The 22,638-nt window shown below is 41.6% G+C and overlaps 1 protein-coding gene across 18 annotated transcripts in view; it reads right to left on the reverse strand.

The window, feature by feature from the left end:
* Positions 1-22,638, reverse strand: part of Phldb2 (pleckstrin homology like domain family B member 2) — a 98,546-nt gene that overhangs the window by 56,001 nt on the left and 19,907 nt on the right. For all 18 annotated transcript variants that reach the window (XM_075963935.1, XM_075963915.1, XM_075963851.1 and 15 more), the window contains exon 3: positions 6,693-7,076. In XM_075963935.1, the coding sequence (XP_075820050.1) occupies positions 6,693-7,076 (384 nt within the window). The remainder of the gene's footprint in view (positions 1-6,692; positions 7,077-22,638) is intronic.

Raw genomic sequence — 22,638 nt, forward strand, 5'->3', positions numbered from 1 at the left:
TAAACTGGGGGAAGGGGAAGAAAGGAATGCTATAGATGATGTACAAAGCCCAACATGCCCACTGCTTAAAAAGAAAACAGACTGTATCAAAACTGCCTCTTCTCCCTAGGACTTTGGATTAGCTATCTTGAGTGTCTCCTGGAGGAGATAGAAAACTTTACATATGAAGAGAGATGCCAGGGTGTTATAGTAATATTTAATTTTTACATATCTCTTGGAAGAAAGTGATTTTTGGATGAGTAAGTTATGACCAGATATCCCACAACTCAAAAATGCAAACAGCACCCCAATTCAGTAAATTCTTGAAGAGTCTTCTTTAATAGTTAAAAGGACCATTCACAGGACATGGTGGCAACCCCAGAATGAGGGAAGAACTGTTGCTACTTCCTGAACAGCCTGATTCACACAGCAAGGATGAGGCCAGCCAGGGCCACATAGCAGACCAGGTGTCAGAAAACCAAAACAAACCAACCAACCATCCAACCAACCAACCAAGCAAACAATGGAACAATCAACCAACCAAACAACCAAGCAAACAACCAACCAACCATACAAATATCATAGTAATTATTGTATCCAGACAATCACTGCACCTAAGAGAACTTTACTGGGTTCATTTAATTTGTTCCCTAATCCTGATATAACTTTTAAAAATGTCTACCAAGTCATATTCCACATTATTCACCCACAGTCTTAATTTCATTACCCTGTTTTGTAGTTCCAAAAGGAGACTGAATGAGTAAAAATTAAAAATATTGGCCCAGTATGGTGGTGCACATCTTTAATCCCAGCATCCTGAGGCGGAGACAAGCAGATCTCTGTGAATTTAAGATCATCAGTCTGCTCCAGTGAATTGTAGGCCAGCTGTGACTACAAAGACAGACACTACCTCACTGGGACTCACACTACAGCTTCCATGACAAGATAAGATTTCTTTTAAATTTTATTTTATTTTGGGGGGAGCTTGCAAGGGAAGAGGGAGGATATGAGAAAATGGGTAGATGAAGAGAATCGGGGTGTAAGATGTGAAATCCACAGAGAAACAATAGAAAATTTTAAAAAATATAAAATCTATATCTCAGTAGGTTAGAACAAAGACACACGGGCCTTTCGAGCTTTGACATTTAGTTTTTGTATTGTCATTTTAAATCCACTATCTCACCAACAAACTAAACAACTGCTGACCTTTCCATCAAGAAGAGTGGAGTTTGTTGTCTCATACTCAGGTGCTTGGTTAGGGCTGGGAGGAATGTCTAACAGTGAAGGGTGCCCAACATCACTGCCTAGTAAATGCAGCAGGAAAGGCCCTAAAGTATCCTGTCGGGCCAGCATTGCATATTAGGTTTCTACTTCCAACGTGGTTTAAATATATCTGTCACCAGTGGAAGCAAAGCACTAAGAGAAGACAAAACAAGCTCACAGTCTGTACACTTTGTAGGGCAAGGAGGGAAGATAATTAACAATAGAAATGCTAAGTGTTTACATGACTCAGAGATTTTAGAAACTCTATCACAATGGGCATATTTAGAGGCTGCTTTCTGCAATAAGGGTACAAACAAGGATTTTTTGGAAGCTGTTGGGACAAATTCAAGAGGCATTTTAAAACTGAATGATTTCATTCGTTTGAAGATTTTTTTTTGTCTGTTTTGCCTGAATGCATATCTGTGCCCAAGGAGACCGTCAAATCCCCTGGAACTGGAGTTATACCAGCTGTGGGCCATCTGAGGTGGGTACTGGGAATCGAACCCAAATCCTCTGTGGGAGCAGCAAATACTCTTAACCAGTGAGATAGCTCTCCAGCCACCAAACTGAATGCTTTGAGACAGAATGAAAGAAAAGTTTTATTACAATCTCATTAATTAACAGAATAAAGAAAATCAGTGGAGAACCAAACCTGAGACAGGAGATGGATAGCCTTAATTACATGGTAACAAAAAGGTGAAATTTGTAAACTCATTACCCTCTATTCAATTGTGGGCTGTATTTTTATAGTAAGGTGTAGAGCTGCACCAGTATGTGCAGGAGCAAAGACATCATCTTGGAGGTAACTTGGTCAACCGAGAGAAAAAGAAGAGGGTAGGAATAAGACTATTTCTTCTCCTGCCACTCTTTGTAGACCTCGGGCAGCCTGCAGAGGTGCGTGGCTTTGCACTGTAGATAGAACAATTACTGAAAAATAGGTCAGGAGCGGTCTATGAGTCAGCTGCCTCAGACGGTGCTAGATAGGGTCACAGAGAACATTCAGATGAGTGTATAGCCAAGGACATGAACACCTTTCAGTGTTAGGGAATCTAAGGTCCTGACTGGCAAATTTCAGGTGTCCCAAAGATCATAAAAATCTTTTTCAGGACAGACTTTGAGCGGTTTTTTTGTTTGTTTGTTTTTTAAACTAGTCCTCTCTTGTCAACTTTCCCACCTACCAGCTTAACAAGCACCATACTTCATGAAGCAAATAATCCAGAAGCACAGTACTAGGAAAAGAAGGACAGACACCCCACATTGAGGGCCAGGAGATTTGTCTAAGTTTCCTGTTTCTGCTCTTGAGTTATCACGCGCCTGTTTTTGAAAAGCAGATGAACACCTACCTCCTGTCACCCATCCCCCTCTCATTTGCACCCTAATGTGCTTGGTAGCCATCTGAGATGAGCTCCATGCTTTCTGTATCTACCAACATAGTCCGAGACAATAGATCCTGCAGCATCTCCAGGGGCTCCAATTCCACAAAACCTTATCTGAGCAAATGAAAACCTCTGCCAGGATCTATTTGTTTACACAAGCTTGTCAGAGCCGTCTTCCAGAAGACTGCCTTTAGACTGCACAGCTCAACGATTTTAACAAAATCAAGCCACTCTCTATAAAGGAGAATAGGAAATGAAACTGAAGGAAAGGCACAAATCTGTAAGGAAGTGACTGATGACAATTGGCCAAGGTCTCAGAGGGGTCACTTACTTTTTCTGAGTATCCAATAACTTGTTCAAAAAATATATTAATTTATGTATACAGGTGTTTTGTTTTCATGTAGGCCTCTGTACCATGTGCATATAGTATCCATGGAAACCGGAAGAGTACATCTCATTCCCTGGAAGTGGAGGATAGAAGACTGTTTCCTGCCACGTGGATGCTGGTAATCGTACCCAGGTCCTCTGGAAGAGCAGCCAGTGCTCTTAAACACTGAGCCATCATCTCTTCAGCCTCAACACAGTAACTTTTCATTCCTCCATCCTCCCTCCATCTTTTCATCCTAATTGCTAAGTTTCAGCTTGCCAGCAGGAAATCCAAACATGCTACTGAGAACTTCTCTCCTCTGAGAATTTATCTAAGATAAGTATGGCATGAGAAAGGAGAAGTGACTGATGAACACAATGCATGTAATCCGCCACAGACCTGACATGTAGCCGGAGGTGCTCAGCAATATGTAAGAAAAGTATTGCTATATAGTTAAACTAAAAAAAATAAAATTGCACATATGAGCTTCTTTAAATCCTTGTGAACACTAGTTTTAGGACTTAGTACCATGATGTCCAATTCTAATGTACCTTCATAAAGTCAATACTGCTACTATTAATATTTGCATTTTTGTTCAGGGTTGGTCATTGTGTGTATGCGTGTGTGTGTGTGTCTTCTTTTTGTGGGTAGTGCTGGGCATTAAACCCAGGGTTTTGCACGAACCTTTTAACCACTGAATTATACCTCTGATGTTTTTCTTAAAGAACCAATATTGGACTGGAGAGATGGCTTAAGGGTTAAAAGCACTTCTTCCTCTTATAGAGGACCCAGGTTCAATTCCCAAAAACATGGTTGCTGAGAAGCATCTGTAACTCCAGTCCCAGGGAACCAGTGCCTTCTTCATTAAAGGATCTTTTGTTATTATTCTGTTACCATGAGGGACACAATTTCAAGATGGCATTATATTAAGACCTACTTTAATTAGTAAACCCTATTTGTTTTTAAATAAATAAACCTACCTCATACTTGTGGTAGCATTTTTCCCTCTTATTTTGATATTTTAATTTAGCTAAATGAAATGTATCTTTAATTCTAAGTAGCCTCTTTGTAGAAAAGACGGTAGAAAAATTCTAGAAACCATCCTAGAAAACAAAAATTCTTAATCTAATAACACTAAGAAAGTCAGAGAGCTTCATTTTTAAAACCCTCAAACTTGGAAGATATTTGTAAACCAATATGCAATCAGAAGACTAGGTAATAGTTATGACTACCAGTAAATATTACATTTCTAAAATGGGTCATGAATAAAGCCACAGGAAATTCCTCTCACAACAAATGCTAACTTGCTACCAACAAGCATTCCTTATAATTCAGTAAAGCTTGGACAAGTAAGTTTTGAAGAGAGAGGACAAAATGAAAAATACTTTAAAATGCAAAAAGGTACCTATTTTATGTATAATTAAAGATAAATTTAAAACACCTATTAGTTGGAAAGTTGAAAAATTGGCAGTACATAAACTTCACAAAAGCATAGGGAATAAATTGTGCCCATAAACTAGTAGTGAAAGTGTGAGGCAGAAGAATAATTTTTTATAATTTCTTGAGATTATAATACAATTATAGCATTTATTCCTTCCCTTTTCTACCTTCAAACCCTCCCACATGCCATTCCCCACTCTCCTTAGAATGCAGGGCCTCTTTTCTCACTCGTTCTTATTAACACATATATCTATATACATATACAGCCTTAAAAGTAATCCGTTGAGTCAGTATGATGGGGTGTGTGTGTGTGTGTGTGTGTGTGTGTGTGTGTGTGTGTTTCAAGACTGACCATTTGATACTGGGCATGTGCTCTTCCCTGGGGCAGACCACCTCTTCCACCTCCAGCTTTTCCCAACTGCCCCTATCAACCATATTCTTAAAGGAGTACAAGCTTGGGTATGTTCATACATAAAACAAATAATGTACTAGCCCGGTGTAGTGACTCATACCTGTAAACCCCAGAACTCAGGAGACTGAGTTTTAATTTTAGTCATTCCACTTCCAGTAAGTGACCCAACAGAGACAAGTATATAAAAATACGTATCGGGCTGGAGAGATGGCTCAGAGGTTAAGAGCACTGCCTGCTCTTCCAAAGGTCCTGAGTTCAATTCCCAGCAACCACATGGTGGCTCACAACCATCTGTAATGGGGTCTGGTGCCCTCTTCTGGCCTGCAGGCATACACACAGACAGAATATGGTATACATAATAAATAAATATTTTAAAAAAAATAAAAATAAATAAAAATATGTATCATAAAAAATGACTACATGCAAATTTTATCATTCCAAACTAGGAATAATATGCATGGTCCTCCCTCTAATCCTAATGCAAACAATAATGTATCAGGGAAAGCAAAGTTTAAAAAGTATATTGGCATGCCATCTCGCCTGTCTCGGAATGTCTATCATCAAGGAGATAAAGGGCTGGCGAGGGTGTGTGGTGAGCTGGGGGAGAAGAGAACTTACCCATTGATGGTGAAATGTAATTTAGGACAGCCACTACAGAAATCAGTACGGAGTTCCCCCAAAACATTAAAAATACAACTTCTCTATGATCCAGCAAGACCACTCCTGAGTATATACCCTAAGGATTTCAAGTCAACAGCCCACAGAGAGAGCTTCACATCCGTGTGTACGGTCTCACTGTTTAGTACAGATAACTTAGGAGTCAGGCTCAATGCTGATCAACAGATGAAAGTATAGAGAAAAATATATATACATATTTTAGTACACACACACACACACACACACACACACACACAAGTCAATACAGCATCATCTAGCCACAAGAAGGAAAGAAGTTATCCCACCACAGGACAATGGTTGAAACTGGAGACCACCATGTTAAGTGAAATAACTCAAGTCTCGCATGCTTTCTTTCATATATGAGATGGGAGGAGTAGGTGAGTCGACTGGGAACTAGGAAGAAAGTGGAGTGAGAAACTGGGGAGGGACAAGGAAAAGGAAGGGTCGCAGAGGAGAGGAATATGACCCAATTACATCGCAGCTGTGTGTGAAAGTTTCATGATGAAACTCGCTAACTAAAGCATGCTCAATAAAAAATTTTAAAAATCCAATGGATAAGAAATTTCTGCCAGGATTTTGAAGAACAAAATAGGTCCGTGTAGTAGACACAGACACCCCTGTAATGGTGGGAGGCCACAGAGAGCAGTGGGTGTGTGTACAAATCAATGCACAGGCAACGTAACAAGTCAACAAGACACACAGCTGCACTTCTGAAGGGTACAGCTGAGAGAGGCGGGGAGAAGATGCAGGACGGACGGCTACATCTTCACAGAGCCAATGGTACTTTACAGCATTGGTGTTCAGCCTTCCTAACATTGTGACCCCCTAACACAGTTCTTCATGTTGTGGTGTCCGCCAACCACACAATTACTTTTGTTGCTACCTCAGAACTACAGTTTTGCCACTGTTAGGAATTGGAATGGAAATATCTGTGTTTTCTGATGGTCTTGGGTAACCCCTATAAGAGGGTCCATTGACCCCCCCCCAAAAGGGGTCACAACCCACAGGTTAAGAACCACTGCTTTACAGTGCTCTCCCTAATTTACTGCACTCTGCCACCTCTTCCATGGAACCTGTACTCCAATGTCAAGAAAATGCCCGTGAGCAATCTCTCATGTCCCTGTGAAAGCATAGCACGGTCCTAGGCCCGAGTTGTGATCTTTCCACCCAACATTACCTTCGGTAGGATACTGAGGTAGGAGGACTCGTTGGATGTTTTCAGAAACGCAGATGAGGATGGTGGGGGCGTCCTGGTGAGGTCACCAAGCAGTTCATCATTCCTGCTGCCCCTGGGAGCCAGGAAGCTGGCGCTGTGACTGAGGCTCCCAAAGCCCGCAATGTCAACATCCTGGAGAGAGCCTTTCCGATGGCACCTGTACCTGGCATCGGGGCACAGCAGAGCCTCCTCAAACACAGACTCCTCATCGGACAGCTGCAGCTTCTCCAGCTCCTTGTTGATTTTCTGCACATCGGCCACGGTGGTGCCAGCGGACAGGCGTCGGCCCTCGGGCTTCGTGTACTCAGCACACAGACTGAGGATGGTCTCCAGTCGCTGCCGCTCCTACAGCACGGAAGGAGTCAAGGTCACTGAGGGTGACGGAATGGAGACAACTCCAGACTGACTGCAGGGCTGGAGGGCTTTTTCACATACTGATCCACAGATGTCCTTCCTCCTGCCTGCCCTCCCTTCCTCCATCCCTCTCTTCCTTTCTGAGATAGGATCTCTTGTTGTATATCCTTAAACTCATAACCCGCCCCTCTTGAAGGCTGGGAATAGTATGGACGAACCATATCTGGCTTCCAACACCTTCTCTGGCTGCATTTAAGGACTAGATAGAACTCTTTGTGGTTCCTGGTTTCTCCCCTAAACACGGAGTCAGCTGACTGCCCTTCCCGGTATATACCTGGGCTGAGTATAGCATACATCAGATTCTAACAAGCATCCCCTTGGTTTATCATGCCTCCAATTGAAGAGCTTTCTTTAAACCTCAATATTCTATGCAGTCTTATTTCCCTCCTTCTTCTAACCCACTGTTAACAACAACTAGCTCTTCCAACATTACGGGTTTAACACTTGGGCTTATCGCAAACACCCTAACTTCACAGCGAAATGTTCTCTTACTATTAGACACACAAAGAGAAACATGGCATTTTCAGTGCATAGTCTTTGTCTGTGTCTTCATTTATTTTTTTTGCATCGAAAATTTCAAAGCTTTTAATAATGACTGGTCACCGTGTAACAAAACTATGAACAAAACTATCTTTTAAATGTATGGCTGGGTTTAGAGGGATGGCTCAGTCAGAAAAGGCCTGACTGACCAGTTGGGTGACCTGAGTTCAATCCCTAGGACTTCCATGATGAAAAGAGAGAGCGACTTCCATATTTGTTCCATATGAACAAATATGAACACACACAGAAAGACAAATAAATAAATAATATATAATTAAGATGTATAATTGTTGCAATAAAACAAAGAACATCAGGTCCAGATAGAACAACATCAATATATCTTAAAATCCAAAATCACTGAAAGTGTGATTCATGTAGCTGGAAAATAAAATGATCATCGACTTTAAAAAAAAAAAAAGGCCACAGGCCATCAAGGTCTCAAATAATGCCACTCACAAGCTGGCCCCTCACCAGATTCCATATAAGAACGTAGACATTTATAATTTTAAGCAAATTAATAACATAGTTATGAACAGCAGGAAATAATTTACCAAATGGTTCTCATAAGCCTAGACAGCCTTGCCTGGGGTGGGGAGCCCCACATAAATCTAATGCCACAATGGAAACAAGAACCCAAACCGAAGGCCATCTGTTGCGATTAAATTCTACCACATTGGAAATAGACTTCAAAAGCCCCCCTAGGAAAACACTTGGCAAACTGGCGATCGGTAATAAAATAGGAACATATTCTGCACACCGTTCCGCTTATTTTCATTCTAGTTGCAGCTGAACTGGGAAGGCAAGCTCAGAGTTAGCTCTTTCTTAGTCGCGGTAGCAACAAACAGAGAAGTAACACACCGCTGTGGCTCCCTGGTTTCCATTCAATGCACTAACTGACAAAAATCAGAGCTCATTTAAAGTGTATCTGACGGACGTATGCCTTTTGAAGTAGCCCCCTCCCTCTAAAAGAGTAATAACTCCATCAAAAAGTCCATTGAACTGGTCCCTGTGGACTCCCACCTCCCTGTCACTGCTTGGACTTCTGGGCTCCAGCTGCAGGTCTGTCCTCATGGCCTCTTCCCAGGCAGGCACTCATAGCTGTACAAGCCTGACTTCTTTCATCCAGGAGCCCTGGCCGTTATTTATCTCTGCGGCTGCCACCAACTGCCAAGTCCTACCCACCTCGGCCCTATGGGGCCATAGCATCTATTGACTTGCTTTAAACTCCCCTGACAACAAAGAAAAGTCTACACATAAATCCATAAAAAACACTCTGTGACAGCTTAGGTAAGAAGAAAGGGACAGGGGTTAGTTTTATCTTACCCTTCCTCTACAACATCTGTACCAGGGACTGAATCTCTGGAGAAAAACCCCCCTTTCTGCAATTTGGGTTTAAGTTGAAGCATCTAGACTCAGCCTAGGTCTTCATAGACCACACAGGATGCTCACAGTAGCCTTGCCACTGGGATTATCTGATATTACCGATTTGCATTTACCAGGACCCTAATAAACGGTATGATCTTCAGATGAAGAGAAGGTACTCCTGTCTAGACTAGGAGACACAGCAACATTCCCCCAACATCTCCTTCCCAAAATAGTTGCCTCTGCTGCCTGGGCTGTTGCTTAATTTCAGAGGGAATAAATGATCCCATCCCTAAGATAGATGCTATTTCAGACAGTGAGAGGGAGTATTCAAAGGCTTGTGCACAGGAAGTTTGGTCTACTGGTATGTGTCTCGCTATTCTTATCACCCCATCCACAGCCAATCTGTCCAGATTGAATCAGACACACATGCAGCACTGCTGCCGACAAACCTAAAAGCGATCCATGTGGTGCCGAGACACACTGGCCTCTTAAAAGCTACACGGAAGAAAAATAAGCTGATGCCGAGAAGTGCGTCAGAAGGGAGTCAGCAGAGCGTCTCAGAAAGCGCTCCAGGAAGCCTTTTAAGGAAAGCCCTGGGCTGAAGTGACCCTCTAGAAGCTTCTCCCTTCAGCTTGATCCATTCTGGTGTTGGGTTCCACACTAGTCATCTCATGGGGAGCCTCCACATTTCCTGTATGCCTCAAGCCAGGGCACAAACCCCTATCTGAGATGAGGTCTTCCTTGAAGCTTTGCACTGCAAAGTGCCAAGCTGGGGGTGGCCTGCTTTGAGATCTCCAAATCACCCTCCCCAGGGTCCCACATCAGTATTCTCCCATTCAGAAGACTGGTGGCTGCTAGCCCAGATGCCAAAAGTCACTGTCATGTTAACTGTTTAGAAAGCAAAATGATTGTAAAAACATTTTCTCTCTCCTTTCTTATTTCCATTCTCCTATCTCTGCAACCCACATATAACAAGGATGCTTTGAAGGGTTCCTAATAGTTTAGAAAATGCAATGAAAATATTATTGTGCAATTCTTTGACCAGAGACATTAACATGTGTTGAGTGTCGGTAATAAATTTTTATTTCCAAACTTTCTACTTCAGAAGATCATTTCTGACATTGCATACCCTAAGTGGGATAGTAAAAAACCACCCATTCCCCCTGAAGGCATCATCTGCTGGTCTAGCCCACAAGACTGGGAAAATACTGAGTAAATAAAGTATGCAGAAAACCAGCTACCAATGCATCAAACAGGAATGAAATGCCTGCTAGATGATTTGTTACAGTATGCTGGGTCAATTATTCACCCTGTGTAGTTACAAAAGAAGTTCTTCTCTCTCTTCTTTTTCTACCACTTTGACAGGTGGGTATGGCTCACTTTTCTTTTTTTTTTTACTGCGAGGGGTTCACTGTCTCCATAATCATGAGTTTGGCAAAAATCTATCAAGTGACTTGCTTCCTGTTGGTGTATATAGGATAGGCAGGTGAAAAAGAAGAGCCCTTCTTCACTCATATTTTAAGAGGAGGCACAGAAAAGTGACCAGCTAAAGAAACAGCAATCCACAGAGACTTGTGCAAAACCCTATGGATTAAGGATGGAAACGTAGCTCAGTGGCAGAGCATAAGAGATCTAAAATGACTGGCAGAATGAGAAGAGGTGGAAGAAGTTCCAGGATGCCAGAAGTACATGCTAATGGCTTAATTAAGTAGGCCTGGCTTGGGGATGGTGATGGATACCTATAATCCCAGCATTTAAATAGTTTACAAGTCTCTCTCTCTCTCTCTCTCTCTCTCTCTCTCTCTCTCTCTCTCTCTCTCTCTCTCGTGTGTGTGTGTGTGTGTGTGTGTGTGTGATCCTTCCTACATTTAAATCCCTTGAGGTTAATAACTGGGGAATTAACACTTTCTCTTTGGGACCATGGTCAAAATGGTTTTTCTCTACCATACCACCAAATAAATGGCCTTCAGATCTGATGAAGTGCAGGAAGCAATGAGTGGTTGCCCAGTACAACAAGCAGGAAAGATTTTTTGCATGGTTTCCTTAGCTATGGCACCCTGACCCCACCAGCTAGTGCTGGCTCCATCAGTCTTGATCCCATGACAGGGTGGCGCAGAGGTCTTAATCAACCCACAGTAGCCATGAAGTATATATAGAATAAATAGCTCTATGTTATTTTAAACCTCTGACACTTATTGCATTCTTTTTTTCCCCTACAGAAATTCATTACGGCTGATAATTTATGCTTCATTTTATCAGGAAAACTGGTCCAAAACTTGGAGAGAAGAGACACAAGGATCTTGGTAAAGAATCCTCAGTTATTCACTGAATAAACATTTAGCTTTGTCCAAAGAGCAACCTTTGTTTAGGGCAGAGTTAGTACTATCTAAGGAATACAGGACGGATGTTGGAGACTGCAGAAAGACTAGTCATGTGATTTCCTTGGGAAGCCTTGGATCAGGGCCCATCATTCAACAAGAAGACTGAAACTCTATGACCAGTCAGTCATCAATGAGCAATGCCAACATGACAAAGACACAATACAAATTCTATAAACAACACCTTCTCTGGTGTGTGTGTGTCCTGCCACCTAGCACTGTCCAAGGCTGGTAGAACAATGCATCCTGAGTCACCTTGGAGAGAATGATGCACGTACCACTTCTGTTACCCTCTGCACTCTGCCCTGTGGGCTTCTTCCTTTGGCTGACATCTATTGATTACTTTCTCCAGTGTCTAGAACTGTAACCATTATTACAGAGAGTTCTGTTCTGTGAGAACTTCTAATGAATTATTGAATGTCATGCTGGCTTAGGAACTCCTGGACCTGCGGATTGTATAAGAAATAAAGCACTGTGTAGAGAAAGAATCATTTCACCTTGTAACTGGCCTTCCCATTTACCCAAACTTGCCTTTCTGCTGTTCTGCTCAATTTGAGACAAATAGTCTGATTAAGAAGCTATTAAGATATAAGTACCTTGTTCTTGTTATTTGGTTTTATAAAAATACCTTCAAAACTAAGAATATTAAAGACCATCTGAGAAGTCTACTTTCAGACTCAGAGCCAAGGAAGTACCTTATTCTACCACCTTTGCTTTAAATAGAATTGACTCTGTGCTCAGTAGTAGGGTTGAGCTGGAGTGGGGCACATCAACAAAATGGAAGTTCAATAGCTTTATATGGTTGAATTTACTTGAGAAGCAATTGAAGGTTTTTGGAAGGTGGCAAATACTAACTGATCACCAAACGCCTATTATGTGCAAATTACTGTGAAGATTTTATTTTAATGCACTTATTCTCCTCCATAATAATAATCATCATCATGGGAATAAGACATAAACAAATAACTAAGACATTTAACTCTGATTTTCAATATTCCTTCAAGATACTAAGTACACTGAAATAAAAACAACCCATTGCCTAAGGGGATTAAGACCATCTTGCTTAAATGTCCTAATATTTTGACCCTAGAGTTTGAATTCTGGTTCTGGGTAAACCATTGCTGCTTCATGCAAGGCATGTGCCTTGGTTTCAGCTTAGTGTTTGGAACAGGAGAACTTCAGAGTTACACTACAAAGCTAGGCTGAGATGAGACGTCTCTCCCACCATTAGAGTAACCTGAAGGAAATCGCTGGAACATCTCACTGATATTCGCGCCTCTATTCTCACCAATACAGACGAACATATATTTCCTGCAGCACGTTAAATCCAGTGGAGTAGATTCGAGAAAGAATTAGTCTTACCAAAATCCATTTTCTAATATACAGCCCATCCGTGACATAAAACCTGGGGTGCTACTCACATTGCCCTGAGCTCTGCCTTAGAACCTCAGAGGTCAGCTGAGTAATCGCATCATGCAAAAGCCTGAGCAGTTTGTCACTTCCTGCCTTTGCTTATACTCAGAGACATTCAGCATCTCGTCACCACACAGTTCTCCAAACACGCATTTTACTCTTACACACGTGTGCTATGTCTCCCTCAAATCTATGGCCTCCACTTCTCTTTCTAGCTGTGTCCCTGTGTTAGAAGGGCTAGTAATTTTAAAAGAGGTAAAAAGAAAAATACTTTAATTATTAAAAATGTATTTACTTATTAATATATGTAATAATGTAGTATAGAACTATAGATTTATACTAGATTCATATACATATATATATGCTGAGGTAGTGTTTCATTTTATTTTCACACATATCAAACATGCCTATTGCAATATAATTAAACTAATTCTAGTAATTTCTAACCAGCAATTTTTTTCAGCTAACATTTCCATCTGTCAATTATTTGTATTTTGTTAGGCAAACTCATTTTAACCATGGCCAGCAGACCTTTTTAATCAGGATCCTCTTGATCCCTATCTTTTCGAAACATTTTGTCATTTAAAGTCAACAGGCAAGCAGAAACATTTTGTCATTTAAAGTCAACGGGCAAGCACGTGGGTTGTGAAATTTGCATACATTATATTTTGTTCAGTGAAAACTGGTTTGTAGTTGGTATCCAGATGATTAAATCTTTACATTCTAAAGCGCTATCCTTGGGTCCAGAGAGACAAGTCAGCAGTTAAAGGCAGCTCCTCTTAGAGGACCTGGGTTCAGTTCTCAGCACCCACATAATGGCTTACAACCATCTGTAACTCCAGTTTCTGGGGAGCCAAAGTTCTCTTTTTTGGCCTCTAGAGCTGCCAGGCATGCATGTGGTACACATAAGCAAATGCGAGCACAAATTCGCACACATAAAACAAAAATAAATCACTAAAAAGCCCTTTATTTACCTTCTCTTAAGATGTAGTAATTCTTCACGCATGAAAAAGACAAAGAAAAATGTAAGAAAACTACATGTAAAACGAGAAAGTGGGCTGTCACCAAGAAAATCATTGTAATGTAGGTAATGAGCCAGCAAACATGAAAAATGCTCTTATGTTAAAATTTAAAAACTTCACACGATGTCTTATACACAGGAAATGCGTCCGCATTTGGGAATGTTAGGAACGTGATGGCATTTCCCTTTCTCCAAGGACGACTTGTGAAACAGCAGTCTGCCTAGCACGTCTCAGAGCCCAACTGCACATCTGCTAAAAGAGCAATTAAAAAATAAATAAATAACAATAACTAAAAAGGCGCTTTTAAGCCAGCTCAGCATTTTCCACAGATTCTGTCTTTTCTCAAAGTCCAAATGACAATCCCAGAGCAAGGGTATGATTATAGCAATGTTGAATGAGGAACATCAACTCATCTAAAACAAATTATTTCAATAGGACGTGCCACACAAAAAGATCCCCCTAAAGCCAAATGGACTTCATTTGAGCCAAGCCTGTGGCTGTTCTGAACTTCCTAAAGCTAATCTTCCTCATTTCAGCCCCTGGGAAGAGGAAGGAGACACACTCTTCTCTCTTCCTCTTAATTTCTGCATGTTTTATGTAAAACGAAAAGGCCATGGAAAAGAGGACAGAGAAAGGCAGATTAGCTAGGGACGTAGAGAATGGTGTGGGGTGAGGGGGCACAATAATGCAGCCAGTAAGATGACACCTGTCTCAAAACCTGCGCTCAACACCCAGGGCCCACATGGTAGAAGAGGAGACTATGACTCTTGCAAGTTGTACTCTGACCTCCACAGACACGATGTGGCCCAAGTGCAAACACACACACACACACACCAAAGTTAGCAAATAAAAAAATGTAACTAGCCGGGCAGTGGTGGCACACGCCTTTAATCCCAGCACTCGGGAGGCAGAGGCAGGCGGATCTCTGTGAGTTCGAGACCAGCCTGGTCTACAGAGCTAGTTCCAGGACAGGCTCCAAAGCCACAGAGAAACCCTGTCTCGAAAAACCAAAAAAAAAAAAAAAAAAAGTAACTAAAATTCTTTAATGAAGTTACTTTTTTTAAAAGACAGAAGTGAGCTGGGGGTGCCTGTCTAGTCTACACAAAGCTCTGAGTTTGATCCTAAGCATTGTATAAGTTAATCATGGCGATGCACACCCGTGCTCTCAGCATGTGGGAAGTAGAGACAGGAAGATCAGAAGGTCGAGGCAGCCTGGGCTACATGAAACCCTATCTGAAAAGAAAAGGAAAAACAACAACAACAGAGTTTGGTGTGCTGGCGCATGCCTTTAATCCAGCACTTAGAAGGCAGAGGGAGGTACATCTCAGTGAGCTTGGGACCGGCATGGTATGCATATTGATTCCATGTCCGCCGGGGCTATATAGTGAGACCTCGTTAAGCCAAAACCATAAGTATGAGTCTGGGGTTCTCTTTGCCTCCTGCATTTCTGTAGGGCATGGGGGAGCAACAGCATACAAACCCATGACTCGGTCTCCAGAGAACAGGGCTAGGTGACAAAAGTCAAGCCTGTAGGTTACAGACCGTAGTCATTATAAAAAGGACACAGTTATTCAAATAATGAGTGGACGTGATTACTAAGAGGGGTAATGGGTGTGGCTTTTAAAAGGCCAACGTGGCAGAGCCTGCTGCAGTGCCTTGCCTGCGTGAATGCCCTGTCCTCCTATGCTATTGCAAGATACTTTGCAGGAAATTGAGTAAAAGATAAACCTATCTTCTAAAATTTCTAATCTTAGAAATTTTAATATTTGCATGTGAATCTACAATTACCTGAAAATAGAGTGTTCAATATTTCAAAGCAGACCCCTTCCAGCAGATCTGAATCTGCACAATGAGATTAAAAAACTGAAATAAAAAATTCCTGTGTTGGTTAGAATTTTGTCAACTTTGACACAAGCTAGAGTCATGTAAGAAGAGGGGACCTCAACTGAGAAAATGTCCCCATCAGGCTCGTCTGCGGGTAAGACTGTGGAGCATTTTCATGATTGATGATTGACACGGAAGGGTCCAGCCCACTCTCGGCAGTGGCATCCCTGGGCAGATGGTTTTGAGTTATGTAAGAAAGCAGGCTGAGCAAGCTGTAGAGAGCAAGATAGTAAGTAGTGTTCCTCTGTGGCCTCTACTCAGGTTCTGCCTCCGGTCCCTGCTTGAATTCCAGTCCCGAGTTCTCTCAATGAAGGACTGTGGTGTGTATGCATAAGCCAAGGAACCTCTTCCTCCCCGTGTTATTTATCACAGCAATAGAAACAAACTAGGAAACTGCCCATGAATGAATTGACGAATGTTTTTCTATGGTAATACTGGTAAGTTTCTTTGCTTCTTAAAATATCAGTCTCAAATTTTAGGAACAACGTCTGTTGTGAAACTTCCCATGAGCCTTTCTAGAATAGGAAAAGATTAGTAAGCATTATCACATTAACCCAAAGTCACTGAAACCTATTCTCCTAGGAGAATAGTTTTTTAAAGGCAGATCCATAAAAAAAAAACAAAAAAACAAAAAACCTTCTAATTTAGATACACTAAGCAATTTGCCAATGATTGTGGAGGTCGCACTTTCTGAAAAGTCAACAGGCCCTTCTCAAGAGCTCGGGTACTGTTGGTGTCAATATAATGTATTTTCAATTTTCTTTTAACTTTTGCACACTTCGCCCATTAATTTTTTTTTTCAGGAGCTTTCTTTCTTATTTAAAAGTGTTTCTTCCATAATTGCCTTCACGGCATGCAGGGCTCTCTTCAGTCAAAGAAGCCTGCTGTATTTAGCCAAGAGGAAAGAGCTTTGATGATTCAGAATCCTCAGTGCTCACCTTCTGAGAAACATTTCTGAATGCATGGCACCATCAAGAGGCCGGAGCTTGTACTGCCACTGTAATAGAAGAACCTAGGGTTTGCTGTCAACCGTAGAGCAGCCTGCTTTTAACCATCTCTGCCACAGCTTACTGCAATATGGAATTACATTGGTCTTAGCTCTGCATGGCCCTCATGTGACATCATTAAATTAATGCTGACTGCTGTTTCCTTCCTTTCCTGCATGTCTGTCTCCAATAGAGGAGGAAGAGAGGAAAGGTATGGCAATTCTTTTTCCTATCAGTTTACAGAAGAAAATGGATGGTTCTAGTTTCTTAATGATTGATCCTTAAATATTTAATGAATGCCTATGTATATGCCATTAATTTTTCATTTAAAGATGAAGAGAGAAAGCTCTCACCTTGTCCTCCAGTGGACGAAGTTGGTTCTCTATATTACCCAGTGGTTATAGATTTATTTATTCTGAGACCAAGGAAAGCTGTTTGCTTAGGAGCATAGCTTATTTGGACATAGACAGAACTGTTGACCTATTTCTGCTCTGCCCAATGCTGTATACTCAGTTTCACCTACTTTTTAAAAAGCTTTCCTTAATGTAAGAACGTTTAGAAAGACTCTTTGTTTGGCTTGCATTCTATTTCTAAGCTGGCCCCAGCAGTGCCTGAAAGTGGAGGAAGACGAAGAGTGGTGGGGAATCACAGGCGACTTCAAATGCAGAAGCTCAGGAAAGGTTCCACAGAAATCACTCAACTCGGTTCTCAGCCTGCCCCCTAAGAGTAAGTCAGCTGATGGCTAGTCTAACCCAGAATACAAAGACAGTCAGCATCTCTGAATGTTGCTTTAAGAACCCCAAGCCACTGAGCTTATTTGCTACACAGACCAGCCTCTCACACCCTTTGCAGCTCATCCAGCTAACTTCCTAAAAAGTACAGTCAGGATACGGCAAGCAGAAGGGCCATTCGGCTAACTTCCCAAAAAGTACAGTCAGAATGTAGCAAGCAGAAGGGCCATGTTGGGAGGGCAAACTGTTTCGGGGGGGATTGGGAGGACAAAATCATCTTCCACACTTAAGCTTGCTTTTATGTTTCAAAGACCCTCTTGGTAAGATAAAAAAAAAAGGATTAATGCTGCAATAAAGCAACAATAGGCATTCTCTTAGAGACAAAAGCCTACCTCTTCTCCTGTGCAACCAAGAAACACTGTCAAATTTAATTCAGCCCAGCTCTGGCACAAAGAAATAGATGCTTTGAGCTGTTTTGCCTGGTAAGGAGTCACAGGAAGCAGGGAAAGCGCGAATAGGAAGAGATGCACAGAACTTCACAACTGACATGGATTTGGCCTCTCCGTGCTCCCCAGTTTTGGATTACTACACAACTATGTCTTGGTGACCAAACTGAATAACATTAGCTCTGATCTTTAAAACAGTATCCATGTTTGCATTAGAAGACTGGAAAACAAGCAAATGGATTGTATAAATATAAACATTTCTTAAATATGTTCAATCACACTCTTATTTAATTTTAAAAATATCAGATCTATTATCTGACCAACAGGGCATACACAAGATTCTGGGACCTGCTGGGACCCACAGCCTTGGTTCTCATAAGACCCAGGAGAGCACAAATCCTTACTCAAAACAACAACAAAGAAACAAAAACATGATAGTTTGGTTGTCAACTTGATTGAAATGGGATGACATGTGTCTCTGTAGGCTTGGGGCTCCAGTGGGACAAAAAGCTAAAGAAGGAAGAAGCCAGTCAGCTGAGCTCCGCTCTTCCCGGGTGAGAGCATCTATTGCTGTTGTCATCACCCGTGGAGATCAGATCCCAGCTTCTTCAGCCTTTCAACAGGGCCTCACAGCAGCGACTCTACAGGAGAGCGTCCAGGCCTCACCCTCAGACCGACACTCACCATTATCCTGAGGCTCCCACCCCTCTGACTGAGAAGCTCCACCAGGTTGCAGGGCTCAGCAGCATGCAGGGGGCCATGATGGGAGTGCAACCTTCGGTCATATATAGAATTCGATATACTAAATTCGTGTTTGTGCGTGTGTGTGTGTGTGTGTAGATACACATACTCTTTTTATTATTTTAATTATGTGTGTGGGTATATGCACAAAGCACATGAATGCAAGTTCCCACAGATGCCTGAGGTAACCAGTACCCCCCGGAGCTGGGGTTACAGGCAGTTGTGAGCCACTGGATGTGGGTGCTGGGAATGGAACTCAGATCCTCAGAAAGAGCAGTATGTGTTCTCTTAACCACTGAGCCATCTCTCCAATTCTGTTCTCTCTCTCTCTCTCTCTCTCTCTCTCTCTCTCTCTCTCTCTCTCTCTCTCTCTCTCTCTCTCTCTCTCCTGTTCCTACATGAATTCTATTATGGAATGCTACAGAATTTCCAAAACATGGAAAAATAATTCTTTTCATCTTTTTTTTTTCATTCGAAAGAAAAATAACTCATATTGTCTAGGGACCAAGATGTCACCAACAGCTACAGAATGAGGAAAACTGGAATAGATGTCAAACTGGACAGAAAAAAAAATGGATTACTCTCTAAAAAAAAGATGTGTATGAAACCCCCAGTACCCCAGTCACCAGACTGTGATGCCAATCTCAGCAATAACCAAGACAAACACCAGCCTAGCCACTTACAGACGGACTCTCTTTCATCATAAAGTGCTGGAAGAGACACTACAATCACAAAATACCTTCCCCGTACCAAGGAACTGCTGACTCGGGCATGTCATATGACTTATGGAAATACCGATATGTAGCTTCCAGACAAGCAAACCTTAGCCTCGGGGAGTCTCATACACTATGATTAAAAAAGAATCCCAGCAAACCACATTTCATGGTGTGCCTCAAAGAGCGCTGGCATTCTATTACAACATGTTTAGGAACCAAGCAGCAAATGTGGCCCCGTGCAGTTCTAAACCACAGCAACCCTGTTTACCAAGCCTTGCAAATGACTACCATCAGCCCAAAGGAAAAGACTGCCCAGCCACAGTGCAATCTGCGGAACCCACTGGTCCTCCACAATAGGATGCAGATGCTTTGGGCGATGCTGCCAAACAATGCACTTATTTGAGACAGAGTTAAGTGTAAGCTTTTAATTTTCTCTTATTTAAAATACCTGGGCCATCAGGGGCCATGGCTACATCTGGATGACTAGGAACACACAGATATCAAACAGATGAAATCTAATCACTTAATAGTGGTTTCGCTAGCCTGGGGAACATCTTACTGGTTAGTCAGCATCCCAACTCTCCTTGGACCACAGCTCAGCAGGAGAGGATTGAAATACTTACTGAGCAGCTGAAATGGCTGTCTGAAGCTCCACAGCTTCACATGTGCACACTTGGTGAGAAGAGCAACATCCTAAGACCTCACACACACACAGAGCATAACAGTTTAATCAAAGCCCTAAGCCTGGTTTCTAAAACACACACACACACACACACACACACACACACGATGCAGAAGGGAATATGTAGGCAAGGGCAGGAAAGATGCTTAGAAATGAATAGGCAGCTAAGAACAAAAAAGATAGAAAAAAATATTAAAATCAAAACTTCTCAAATAACACGACAGTTTGGAGGCTATTTAATACAGACTTGGAGCGATTACATTTCACTAATAAGCCCTTAGAGGTTCATAATTATGGTTTTACCTTTAATGGTAACCTTACTTATGTTGGGTTTTCAACCAAAATTGAACAAGTTAGAAAAAAAACACAACCAAGTTAGGAATATTAGTACTGTGCTTGTGACCCCACTTTCTGATGCATGGTTTCCACAGTAGTGGGCTAATTAACTCGTCAGCGTTTACCCACTCTGCGCTCAGATCAGAGGGTGTTTGCTCTCTGAGACTGCAGCCTTCAAGTGGATTCGCTCTGGGAGTTACCTGACCCTCCATGCCCGTAGAGCGAGCGCATGGCATCAGCTGGCAGACCAGGCCTGACTTCTTGGCTTCTGGAATAAATTTAAAAAGTCAGTAAAATGTTGCCTTTACTGATTGTGAAATTTTCATTTTCCTGGTTCTCCACTATTGACATTTTTTCTTCAGCTTTTTAAATAAATTTGATAGGTAACAGGCTGGATCTTCCCACAGCCAATGGCTGTCCCCATCGGTGGTTAGCAGTATTCCGGCTTCCGGTTTTTGCTCTGGTCATTGATTGACTGTCACTTAAGACTGAAACCCAGCCTGGACAGGTGAGAGATGGCAGAGTATTTCTTTGTAGTTGTGATTTATAATTTGTCTGTGTCTAACCAGGAATATATTTTTGTGTCAAATAAAAGAACACTGGGCCTTAAAGGAGAGACATTTTGTGTGTTGCTGTGTACTCGGGGCTTGTAGCTGAAGAAGTAGAATTCGTGTTAAGTCCTTGAGAAAGAAGAAATTGCTGTGTGCAGGGGAAACATTTTCCCTGTCTCTCAAGGACAACAATAAAAAAGACTCCAGGGGCCTGGTGCTCCGATTGGTTTATAGCTACAAAAGAGCATATAAATAAATCAAACATTTTCAGTTTCCAAGAAAACAAAGTGTGCTACTTTATTCTTCCATCTTAAGCAAAGCCCTTTCCCACACAAACTGTTCATTCACCAGCACTGTTCTCTGAGAAAGTGAGCTGGACAGTCAAGGCCAGGCCTGGTCATGTGTGTCTCTAATCCTAGCCCTTGTGAGGTAGAAGCTTTGGCTACATGTGGCGTTCAAGGCTGGCCTATGTTACACAAAACTTTAATCTCTGCATATTTAATCCCTGTATACTACAATCTCTAGTGTATTTCAATTAAATAGTTTTGCTTCTATGACCTTGCCTGGTTGTTCCAGAATTTAAAAGGAGGTAATAAAGGTCTGAAGTTAAAATTGAAACTCAAAATTATATGTTTGAAGCCCAAATCTTGGTTCCACTGGTTTTCAATACCTGAAAATTCTGTCTATGAAAAAACAATACACAGGCAGCAAGAAGGATCAGCAGGTATAAGCACTTCTTCCAAAGCTGGGTGACTCAAATCAGATCCCTGAAGCCCTAATAAAAATGCAAGGAAAGAAGCAACTCCACAAAGTTGTCCTCCGATCTACACGCATACACAAACACACACTTTACAGCACATATGTACACACACATGCATAACATACATACAATAATAACATTGATTTTAAAGGAAAAATAATAGAATGTTAATGTTCAGCAGAAAGTATACTATTTTGAGTGTGGTGTATGTGTAATGTATGTGTGTGTAATGTGTACATATGCTGAGTATGTGAGTGTGGTATAAGTGGTATATGGAAGTCAGGGAAGGATGCTGAGTGTCTTTTTCAGTGGCTTTCTGCCTCATTGATGAGACAGCATCTCTCGCTGAATGAGAAATTCACCATTTCAGTTGGGAGGCCAGTGAGATCTCAGTACCTGTCTCTGTCTCCCAGGGCTGGGGCTACAGCAGGCAAAGATCAGCCTAGCTTTTTACATGGGTGCTGGAGATTTGAACTTACTTTCTCATGTTTGCAGAAGAGAGGCCCTTACTCACTGAACTATCTCTCCAGCCCAAAGTTGAAATATTCTTATGGGTTTCTCATAAAGGTTTTTTGAGAAAAAACATAAAGAATGATAAGTACACTGTTGATAGAAAACTCAAATTCAGCTGTTTGCCCTGGAATGAGACCGATTTTGAAGAATTTTAGTTCATGCTTATAAAAAGCAATAAAAATGTGTTCTATGTAAATGCCTTTGAAGCAAAGATTTAGTACCATAAAAAGTAATTTTCAGGCTTAATGCTAATGGAGATATATCTTTATGTATTTTAAAAGACAAAATTCTACCATTTCTGTATGAGCTAATTTTTTTTTCTTTAGTATACAAAAAAATCAGTCCTAAGCATCCCAAAGGTCGCAGTGTTTAAAGCTATTATAATTGGTGGAAATTCAGAACTAGAACCTTGTGAAAGAACTTCTAGTT

The sequence above is a fragment of the Microtus pennsylvanicus genome, chromosome 1, assembly GCF_037038515.1.
Source record: "Microtus pennsylvanicus isolate mMicPen1 chromosome 1, mMicPen1.hap1, whole genome shotgun sequence".
Taxonomy (NCBI): Eukaryota; Metazoa; Chordata; class Mammalia; order Rodentia; family Cricetidae; genus Microtus; species Microtus pennsylvanicus.